This window comes from Magnolia sinica, chromosome 15 (genome assembly GCF_029962835.1).
Source record: "Magnolia sinica isolate HGM2019 chromosome 15, MsV1, whole genome shotgun sequence".
NCBI lineage: Eukaryota > Viridiplantae > Streptophyta > Magnoliopsida > Magnoliales > Magnoliaceae > Magnolia > Magnolia sinica.
The window spans coordinates 77,071,880-77,083,341 of record NC_080587.1 but is presented as its reverse complement, the minus strand read 5'-3'; the positions used below and the strand labels follow the sequence as shown (position 1 = coordinate 77,083,341).

General features: G+C 38.1%; 1 protein-coding gene across 3 annotated transcripts in view; it reads right to left on the bottom strand.

Annotated features, from left to right (window-relative positions):
• Positions 1–442: 442 nt before the first annotated feature.
• LOC131228245 (1-phosphatidylinositol-3-phosphate 5-kinase FAB1B-like) overlaps positions 443–11,462 on the bottom strand; it is a 34,204-nt gene continuing 23,184 nt past the window's right edge. Inside the window, exons 10-12 of one of the 3 annotated variants that reach the window (XM_058224140.1) lie at positions 9,971–10,237; positions 4,083–4,437; positions 723–859 (exon numbers count right to left, since the gene is read on the bottom strand). In XM_058224140.1, coding sequence (XP_058080123.1) covers positions 4,114–4,437; positions 9,971–10,237 — 591 coding nt within the window. In that variant the 3' untranslated portion in view covers positions 723–859; positions 4,083–4,113. Of the gene's footprint in view, positions 860–4,082; positions 4,438–9,970; positions 10,238–11,462 lie in introns of all 3 variants that reach the window. The other 2 variants (XM_058224141.1, XM_058224142.1) reach the window with 2 other exon arrangements.

Genomic DNA, 11,462 nt, shown 5'->3' with positions numbered 1-11,462 from the left:
ATTCCTGTACCCCAAAAGCAGGATCAATGGCAACCAGATGTTCTTCCGCTCGAATGGCAATTTCAGGTGGTAATTTCAACAAGAAGCCTGGCACCAGAGTTTTCATGCTCCATAACAGCCACTTTCCCCCCAGTGAAACATCTACTGCCTTGATCAGGTCCTTCAATCTCAACAAGGTCTGTCTTTCTTTCTATTGCAAACCCAGCACCATTAAGAGTATGCTAAAAACGATGAGAGTGTGTTTAGATGTACCGCCAAATCATATTTGGCAGGTCTTTGAAGCCAACATTATAATCTGCGCGTTTCTGGTGACACCCATCGCCGAAAATGGAACTCATGTTAAGTGGGCTTCCATTTTTTTTTCTTTTTCTTTTTCATTTCTTTCCTGCTGTAAATTAGAATGGGGAGGTGAGAACTATCTAAATTGCAATTTGGTGCAAGCCCATTGTATTGGAACTCAGAACTGGGAACTTCCATATTCAGCCTAAGTTTACAGACATTGCATGATCTCCATCAGTTTCTTTCTTTCTTTTTTCTTGAAATTGAATATGACAGGTTTTTGAGGATCAATCAAGGGGAATCGTCTGTTACAGAGATGATAGAGGGGAGGTGATCTGTGAAGGATATGATGAGGGCCCACGTTTCCGCCGACCGGCCTTGCAAAAGGTTTACCATCGAAGGTAAATTCTGAATCAAGTATGATACAATCAATTGAAGAGGTCGCCTTATTTTACTTTATCTTATACCTTTCAGCTTGCCTCAGCATTTCCAAATTCTTGATTTCCTTCAAGCAACCCGGCTTCTTGAAGATATTGTTGAGAAGGGTGCTGCAGCTCGAGAGGACTAAGATCTGAGGTTCCTGAAGAGCAGTTTCAATGAATGCATGTATATCCAAGTAATACTCATGTATGAACAAGTAAAATCAAGAGAACAGACCAAGGTGTCTTTCTTCAATAATCAATAACAGACTATTAATCTCAAATGGAGATTGTTTCCATGTAAATGATAATATGATTTGGATGACATTTAATGTTCGGATTCAAGATTTTTTATTTTTTATTTGCTAGCTACCCCTTTCCAATTAGCGAAGAAGAAGAAGAAGAAGAAGAAGAAGAAGAAGAAGATACAATGCATCGGTTCAAGCCAGCCACCTTGTATTGGTTTTGAACCTTATCTAAACCTGAATTAGCTTCCCTGTAAGAAGGTTCCCAGAACATGATCTGCTCAGGCGAGAAGAGCGAGGTGTACCCAGTTTTTGGAGGAGCTGAGCAACAGAACAAGCTTACAGGGTTTCAAAATTATTTTGAGTTACCCCTTCGATGTAAACCATTGTGTGAATGAGTTGACTTGGTAAATTTTTGAGAACCTGATAGAAACTATTTCTCTCTAAGAAGTGGAAATAATGCCCATGACATCACAAAGAAATGGTCCAGAAGCAGCGTGCATTACCATTGCAGCTGACAACCAGTCAAACAGTCTAGGAAGTCGCCCTCAACAACCAGTTGAAGACTCTTTGTTTGTATAGTCTGAGAAGTTGCCCTCAAGTACCAATCAGTGTTTGAAATATCAGTATCGCATTACTTATTACATCCTTGGGATATAGCTACGTATTGGTTATCGAATGGGATATATCGTTTGTATCTAGTGATTTATCGCACTTTTTGGGAAACATTGTGAAAATGGTTGAATTTTTCAACGAAACATCAGGGATTGTTAAAAAAAGACCTTAATACACACTTTTAAATCATAACATCTCAAAAAAGAAGTGCATATAATAAGTTTCCTTTGTATAGGGTTGTAAGCTATGCGCTGTCTAACTGAACTAATGCAACTATATTCAAATTGATGCATAACATTTCGAGCGTAAGTGATGATAATTTATTAAGCACTCCTAAATACTTCGAAATTAGTCTCAATTGACGGCTGGTCGAAGGAAAATTTCGAAAAAAATAATATTTTAATATTTTTAAAATAAATTTTAATTAAAAAATAATTTTTAGTTACCAAAAATTGACAAGGCCTTAACAAATCAGTAGATCAGCCCCTACACATGCTTGATTTCATGTTTGGAGTGCAACATTACAAGAAATTTGGAAGAAATAGGGGAAATTTTGAATTTTCCCAAAATTTCCTCAAAACATACCACCTACACTCAAATTTCAAAATTAGAGTGTATGTGATGATGATTTCATCAAATACTCCTAAATACTTCGAAATTAGTCTCAATTGAATTTTGAAAAAAACATGGAGAACATAAAGAACCAATGAATATCAAAATCAAAGCTCCAACTCCATGATTTTTTATGCAAAACATGAAGAACCAATGGATTTATAACCATTTAACTTTGATTTAACATAATTTCAACAAACAAAAAAGGATTGAAAATTGAAAATGCTCATCCGATCAAACATGTGGGATTATCGGCATTACATGTGTATATTGTATCGCAAGGGTGGGATACAAGATATATCGTGGGATATATCAGCCTATATCATCTGTATTTAAAACATTGGTACCTATTGAAGACTCTTTGTTTGCCATTTTCTCGATTTTATATAATAAATATCTAATCATCACAAGATAAACACGAAATGCCCACACAGACGAACAGGATCCTAAGCAGGTACTTGGGAACCAACCAAAATGACCCTAAGTAATTTTCAGGTATCAGCAGAATCCCTTAATTTTTCCTGGATGGAAAATTCCTTCTTTTCAATCACAACAAGGCCAAACGATCATGCAGTTGTAAAACCTGGAATATGCTACTGGATGTTTTGCATTTTTCTTTTTGTCTTCCTTTGGTTAGAGAAGGAAAAAACTGTGGGTCTCCCCAAGATCCATCGGCCAATTTTTTCTCTTGTGGCATGCAGGAATGCACACGAAGGCGGTTCAAAAAGTTTGGCGACTTGCAATTCTAGCCTGCCTTTGGTTCCTTTGGAGGGAGAGGAACAATAGATGTTTCGGGAATTGTTCGGGTCAAGTAGAGGGAGTCATTCAAGTAGTGAAAAGGTACGTAATTGTATGGGTAGTGGCCTCGAAGGCTATAGTCCGTTTCTCGGAAAGCTGGGCGGGTCCTATAAGGGCTTCTAGGTTGTTGTATTTTGTTTTTTCTTTTGTTGTTTTGTCTGGCTTTGGCCTTTTTTTAAAAAAAAATTTATTTTATTTTTTATCATCATTAAAAAAAAAAACAAGGACAACTATAGAACAAAAAACATTCTTGCTCCAAATATGTAATATGGCAAATGTTAATCTCATCACAAAGCACTAGGTCACATACTGACAAGTTTGCGGCAAAAATAATGGGATGATACACACACACACACACACACAAAGATGCATACTATGGGAAATTATCTAGTGCAAACGGTTTGCTGGAGGCCCCAACAACATGTGTTGAGGAAATCCCTTCCAACAATCAGATATGCCCTCCTGCATTTGGCCACAATGGGGAGCAAATGGTTTGTTGTGGGCCCCACCAACATCTGTTGATGAAATCCACTCTGACAATCAAACACACCATCCCTCATTTGGCGACATGTGGTGCAAACGGTTTATTGTAGGCCGCACCAACATGTATTAATGAAATCCACTCCGACAATCAGACGCCCTCCCTCATTTGGCCATGAACCACCAACCCCTCAGTTTTAGCCATGATCCAGTAACACGTGTTGATGAAACCACTTCAACAATCAGACACACTTCCCTCTTTTGGCCATGAGCCCGCTAATCCAACCCAACCCAATCCATCCGTCTGTCCATGCACTCATGCTTACATAGATATGCAGAAAGTAGCATACATGCATGAAGAGAGAAAAGAGATTGTTTCCCAGAAATAGGCTATGCATTGCTTTAAAATTTCATTAAATACATGAACAAATTTTGTACAGATATTTCATTCAGAGGTCATCTAATATCGTACCTCTGATGAAAATTTCATGGCTAGGACATCCTTGTTCTACATCTTTAACAAATAATTCACAGTCTAAAACAAGAAGAATATAAATGAGGCTGAAACCAAAACAATTTTTTTTTTTTTTTTTTTTGGAAACAGTGGAAAACGAGATGATTGATCCCAACTTACCCACCAACATATACAGGCATGGAGGACAACATTATTCTTGAGAGAGGCCCTGGGAATTTTCTTCAGTGAGGTCAGATACTACACTGTCGGGGATGATGGTAGGAGGCAACCAATTATCTGGGACCATAAGAAAATATGCGGACATTGCTTTCCTGAACCTCTTCTTGTATTGCATGGGTGAAATCACAGTTGGAGATGCGTTTTTTGGGCCGCCCAAGATGCCTGAAGCCTTCACCCATGTCTCCAAGTGCTTGTCCCACGTGTACTGCCTCATGAAATCGATTATCCCCAGAACCAGCTCATGCTTCTCCTCATCCACCCCCACCAGTAATGAATAATCCATTACATCAATTGACTGCAGTAGCACCATTATAATTAAAATATTAGCAAAGGAGACAGACAGGCAGAATTCGAATTAAAAAGAAAGCTCCAAATACCCTTAGTCTTCATTGCATGAAAAAAGGAATAGCCATGTAATGATTATGCTGAACGGTAATGATAGAACCTTTTTTACATGGAAAAGACGAGACTTTTCATGAAGACTAGTATTTCTACAATAAGGAGTGCCTCTATGATGCAGGACGCATGCATGTGGCTAAATAATGAGGTGAGATCATTCAGCAAATTAAATTAATTAATCAAAATCACAAAACATGCTAAAATCATCAAACATCTCAAGATTCCCACAAGAAACCATGAATAGTCTAAGCCACAATTAACAAGCTATGCCATGCATGATTATTAAATACTTGAAACTAGAATCTAATGGATGTAAGAACATCCAAATAGCATAGGAACACGTCTATTTCAAAAGGGAAGACCAAATACTACCTAAAGCTTGTTAATTAGGTTGTAGGTAAACCTAGGGTTTAGGGAATTTGGGGAAATGTCGAAATTAGGTTTTAATCAGTTCAATTGGCTAAGGGGTTTTGGAGCTTTAGGTATTAATTAAAAGGAATCAGGGTTTTGGGCCGTAGGATGTTAGGGATTTTAGGTTAATTAGGGAAAATAGGAATTTAGGGTTTTGGAGATTTGGGGAATAGGAAATAGGGCTAGGGTTTAGGGTAGGGAATGAAGGGGTTTTGATGAGATTGCATAGGGGAATCAAAGGGGAAAAGAAGGGGCCGTACGAACCAGCCTTGGGCTTCACATGTGTCGTCATACGGTCACATGTGTGGGGTTTGGGGCTAGGTTTTGGGTTCCCTAGGGTGGTGTTTTGATGAGTAAGGTTAAGGAAAAGAATGGGGAAGGATTCTAGAAGGGTTGAAGAAGGGCTTCACACTAATCTTTGTTCCAAATCTCTTGGAATAGGTCTTCACATCGCATGAAGAGGGAAAACAAAGAGTTTTTTTGAACAAAAATAATCCACCATCAGAGCTCACACTCCATAAGGACACTGGTGCTCTCCTCCTCCTTGCGTACACTAGAACAGGTGGCACATGGATGTCCTCATCATTCTAGCTCAGGAACATTAGAGCATAAAAGAACCACTTAACATCCAAGGTGCGACCATCAAATGGAAAGTTATAGTGGAAGGTACAAATTTAACTACTGATATCAGATGGTTATTGTCTAACCAGTTTGATGGGCTGTGCTTTATAGACATCCGAGTGATGATGACATCATGTAGCTCCTTAATCTCATTCTCCATCACCTCTTGAATCTCGATAATTTGAGATTTAAGTACCTCCATCATATTCATCATATGATCATCAACTTGCTTGATCACCTTAGCATGGACTTATTGGGTTCCCTCCAAGTTCCCCAACCTTTCATCCCCTCCAACCATGGTAAGCTCCAACCTGCCAATACAATTATCTAACGAATCAAAATCCATAATCACCCTTAAGTCATTGGACCAATCCCTCTTCTGGTTTTTGGATGAATAACGCCTCTTCTCAATATTATAGATTGCACTTACCTCCAAAATTGATATGGTACTAGCTAAACCCACTAGGCTTTGATACTAACTTTCACAGACTCACTAACTCCTTAGAATCCTCGCTCGTACAACACTCATATAAACTCAAATGCTACTTGAGTCAACGTAACTCCTAATTACACCACGATCACTGCAACCAAGGACTTAGCAGGAATGTAAAAGAACAAGAAGGGAGAGAATGGGAATGCTTATATTGCACAAAGGAGGAATGCTTACAAGTTTTGAGGAGTTGAGTCCCAAATGACGGGACTCCCCTATATAAAGACCTAAGATCTCTCTAGAGACTTTACATCAAGGCTTAGATTGTTCCATGTGTCATTCATCCAATGGCCAAAATCATTCTAGAAAACTTCTACACTCTTCTACACTTGTATCAGCTACTAATCTCACTACAGACCTCCAAAAACTTCCAGAGATCTCTACACAATTCTATGATAGTATTTTCTCTATATCTACTATATACAAGGCTCTCATATGTATGAGTAAGAAGTGGGTTTGACATGAATCAACCTCCACACTCGTGACAATAGTCTTCAGTGAGGGTAAAGAGAATACTCTCTTCCAAAGTAGTGTGTAATGAGTAATGACTATCATGCCCTTCCTGGGACCTTGGGGTTTATATAGATGTTAAAGGTATATAGATGTTAAAGGTTGATGAAGCTCCACATGATTTCCATCATGCAGAATTGTCGGAAAGAAAGAAAGAGAATCCGGCTCCATTAAGTGGCGCCTGACGTGTTTGAGCATGGCGAGGAGCAAACCTGCATTATCGAGCGGCACAACAGGTGAACCTGCATGGCGACTGCAGCAGTGGCACACAGCAACTAGATCCTGCACTGGTCCTGCTAGTAGTCTATGCTATTAGCCAGTGTTTTGAATAGTGTTCGCAGCGTAGCACCTAGCATAGCTATAACGCTACATAGCACATGCAAGTAGCATAAGTAGTATGTAACATATGCTATGCAGCTATGCAGCTACACTATACACTGTAACGTGAAGCATAGGCTGCAACATTTTTTCGGTTTTAAGCCATAACTTTTAGGAATTGTGCAGTATTAGTTCAACACTGATTTAAATATGGTGGTGACTCATCCTCCTAACATGTGGCATTGAAGTACAGCTAGACCATCCAAACTTCGGGTCCTATTGTGGATGGAGCACATGTCTAGAATTACATCTAAATTCACACATGGCACTAAATAACATGCGTGCCAAGTGTATGACTGAAGAGTTAACAACCATTTAAAATGGTGCAAAACTAACATCGGAATGTAGCTTTTATAAAACAAAAGCTATTTGAAGAGGGCTTTCAAAAGCCCTAGCACTTGACCACATGACACTTCTAGCCTTTAAAAAAAAATGGAGATCAGATTCTCTCAATTTGGACAAGCGTTCAAGATGAAATTAGAAGGGATTGAGCAGACTTATGAGAAGATCATTTGTCTAAATTTTCATATGCATTGAAGCGCACACAAAAAAGGAACAAGATTCCCCCATTTCATGATTGTATGGCTGTGTAGCTCAAGATTAGGATTTTTCTAGTTGATCTAGAGCTACATAGAGGAATGTTTCTTACTCTTAATCTCAATTAGCATTTTACTTTATTTTGATTTATAATGATTCACTTAGGGTATCTTACATTTTTTCATATTTTTTCCCCTTTTTGATAAATCGGTTCCTATTTAGTATTGTAGAATAAGCTACTTTCACAAATATTTGTTACATGGGGCCTACTGTGGTGCGTGTATGGTATGGCATCCAACCCATCCAGTCCATCCTGAGGGCCACCATGCGACAGTAGTGGTTTTTGAGTGGTTGTGCATTGGGTTCTATAATGTGGCCGATGTGATGATTGGAAATGCTGAAGTTCTTTTGTATGGTGATTGTCCATTACTTTCTATCTTGTGCCCTGATATCCAACTCATCTAGTTTGATAGGAATGATCCAAGTGTTTGAAGTAACATTATTGCTACAAGTTTCGCTGGTTGGAGATATGGAAATAATATTGATATCACCAATAATCGGAAATATGGGGAAACATGGGGAAAACGGTGGAATTTTTCAATGAAACTTTAAGAGATACTAAAATACACATATTTGCATATTTAGGAATAAAATTTTGTAAAAGAATGCATACATAATAAGTTTTCTTTTTAACACCATAAAAGCCACATAATAAGTTTCCATTTGATAGGGGCCTAAAAGCATGTGTTGTCATAAGAAATCAGTCCAACCATCCAACTTTGCATCCAAACACCCATCAATATTTCAAAATATCAACAACACACGATATTTTGCCAAGAAATCGTCAACAACTAGAAAGGAAACAAAAGATTGTGGTCTCGATATCGCCCATGTCACGGTAATATTATTGTCAAGAATTTGAACAGTACATATAAACATGCACCCATGAATGAATTTGAAATGGAAATTTTGTTAATGAACAGATTTTTGGAAATATTGAAACATTGGCTATATTATTGAAATATCACCGTTACAATGGAGATACAAGCAGCACCAGGAATTTATACAGTTGAAAATGTTGGTGACACATTGGCGATACTTAACTATACATCGCCAGTACCCGGAATTTCTAATACTACCAGTGTTATTGGTATCAATACTAGTGTTATCAATATCACTGAACTAGAGATACAGATACTATTGGTGATATTTCAATAATATCAGGGATACTCCAAATAGTGTCCAACTAATGTAGTTTTCTTAGAAACTTGTTGATGTCATTGGTTTTATTTTGAATGTAATTTGGGTTAGCTTTTGATAACTTGTTTTTTAACATGCTTTTACTTGAAAATTGAAGCATAGTTTTTTTTATTATTTATTTATTTATTATTATTATTATTATTATTTTTTTTGGCCTTCTTCATTTTTGCTATTTTTATATTTATGTTTAATATCTACCATGTTTTCTCCTATTATTTTACTTAAAAAAAACAGAAATATTGTGTAGCATACGCTACACACTATAGAAGGGTGAACGTTATGCTATATGTTATGTACTATTTAAAACAATGTTGATCACACTAGTGAACTACTAAGGGCTGCACCACTAGTGCAATAACCTGCTCAGTCTGGATATGGGTACATGCTACATGTCAAAGATACAACAACAGTATTCAAAGGGAAAATAGTCCACCAAAAAAGTATTTTAGGCCCCCCACATCTATAGTGAATCACGTCAGATTCACAGTTCAGATCATTGAGCTGTGTGTGTGTGTGTGTGTGTGTGTGTGTGTGAGAGAGAGAGAGAGAGAGAGAGAGAGAGAGAGAGAGAGAGAGAGAGAGAGAGAGATGCCATTTCTAATGCATATGTTTTATAGTGAAATCATCTAACAGGCCGGGCCCATAAGCTTTGTAATAAAGTTTGAGTTTGGCCCAAATAATAGACAGGCTTATTTTCAGGCCCAAACTCAGCCCTTCGGCTTAATTTAGCAACCTAAGCCCAGCCCAATTGGGCCAAACCCAAAGGCCCTACTGGTTAGCGCAACCCTTGACGATCCTATTCCAACATAACTTGGGAATGCAGCTTTGTGTTAAGGGCATTTTGGATATGAGGAAATCCAAAGGTTTCCATTGATGTGACCTCTTATGTTGTTTGGATAGCAAAAGAAAATAGGAGATTCTACTGAGCAATCATAAGCCTTTTTCCATAGTTTGGATTCCCAAGCACAAGATACAAAGTAACCATTGTGAGAGGAATATGAGATTTTCACTTGCTATCCAAACAACAGGCCTACAAGTCGAAACCATGTTTGCATAGAGCCTTTGTAAATAACCATTACATATTGATTGAAATTTCCAATCCCACAATAAAGATTTCTTGAATCCAAACATGCTCTAAACGCAAAAAGCTATCAGCACAGTCAAAGGTCCATCCATAGATACTCTCATCATTGTATGAAGCATCAAGGTGCAATATGCTTACCGCAAGAAAAGAAGTATCATTCCAAACAGCTCTTTCCAACAACCGCTTTGCCTTATTCCCCACAAAAATTGGAGAAGTTGGCATCGCTTCAATCAAGTTCTGATCTAGAAGAACTTTATTGGCCCCACTTGAATCCGGATTATACCGTGATCGTGAAGATCCCTTGAGGTCGTAAAGCCTTGATACGTTCCGTCTGAACAAAAGATTCTCCATAACCAAAACATCCATCTTTGACTCCTTGCCTCCTTTCAGCTGCTTTGATGTAACCTTTCCCACCACATCAACAAGAGAGTATAAGTTCCAAAAAACAACAATAAAGATCAGAAAGGCAACGCATAACCATCCAAGTAGAGAGTCCTAAAGCCTCGGTGGAATTTTTCCCCCCTAAAATTTTGGCCAAGTTTGCTTAAGGTGTTTGATCTTTTTTCAACTCTATTTGATCAAAGAGGTTCTTACATTTATTTTAGTCCTACCACAGATGCCCCCTCAGTGGATCATGATTATTTATTAAATTATATATATATATAAATGTTAGTTTTATTACGTTATACTTTGCACTAAATACTTCCCTTCAAGCTCCATCTTCATCTGAAAGTCACCTGCCTTCTCTTTGGCATCCAAGAGATGAAAATATCATTCCATATTTTAGATGTTTCCTCTTCTCAACCACCCAAGACGTCTGTTTCCTCTTCTCAACCACCCAAGATGTCTTTTCTCCACGCATTTATCATACCTTTTAACAATTTTAATTTCTGAAAGAGAACAAAACCTACTCCCCCTCAAATCGACAGTGAAGACCACCATTCCTTCACCTTTTCCGAGAATCTATCAATCTCTAACCAAGCGAGTTTGAACCTGAAAGGCCGAGGGCCCCAATCCTATTCAACAATCTCTAACAAAATCAGGCAATGGTTAGATATTGGCCACGACAGACCTCTCTAGTGCACAAGTGGTAACTTCTCTACCCATTTAGGAGAAAGTACGTAGCGATCTAACCTTGATTTAATAACCTTTACCTGCCCATTTGACCATGTAAACATTACTTCTCCCATTGGTAAATTGATCAACTCATTTTTAATAATCCACTCTGAAAAACTGCTCATGCTTCTTGTTATCCTCCCTCCATTTGATTTTTCATGTGAGAATCTAGACACATTGAAGTCCTCTCCCACGTACCATGGTAAAGGCGACCTTCTGTGACATACATCCAGCTCTGACCAAAATTGTGACCTCATACATGGTCTGTTTGGTTCATACACTGCCAAAAATACATGTCAGAATCCTGATAAAATTTCTTTAAACACCAATGATAAAGAGAATTGACCCTTCCAACCAGAATACCTCCCGATGACCCAATTGCATCTAAAGCCTCCCATTCTAAAGATTTTCCCCACCACACCAATTTGACCATACCTTCATCTAAGTCTTGCCATTTAGTTTCTTGAAACACTACAAATTGAATCTTTTGCACATTTCTTTGATCTGAGATCTC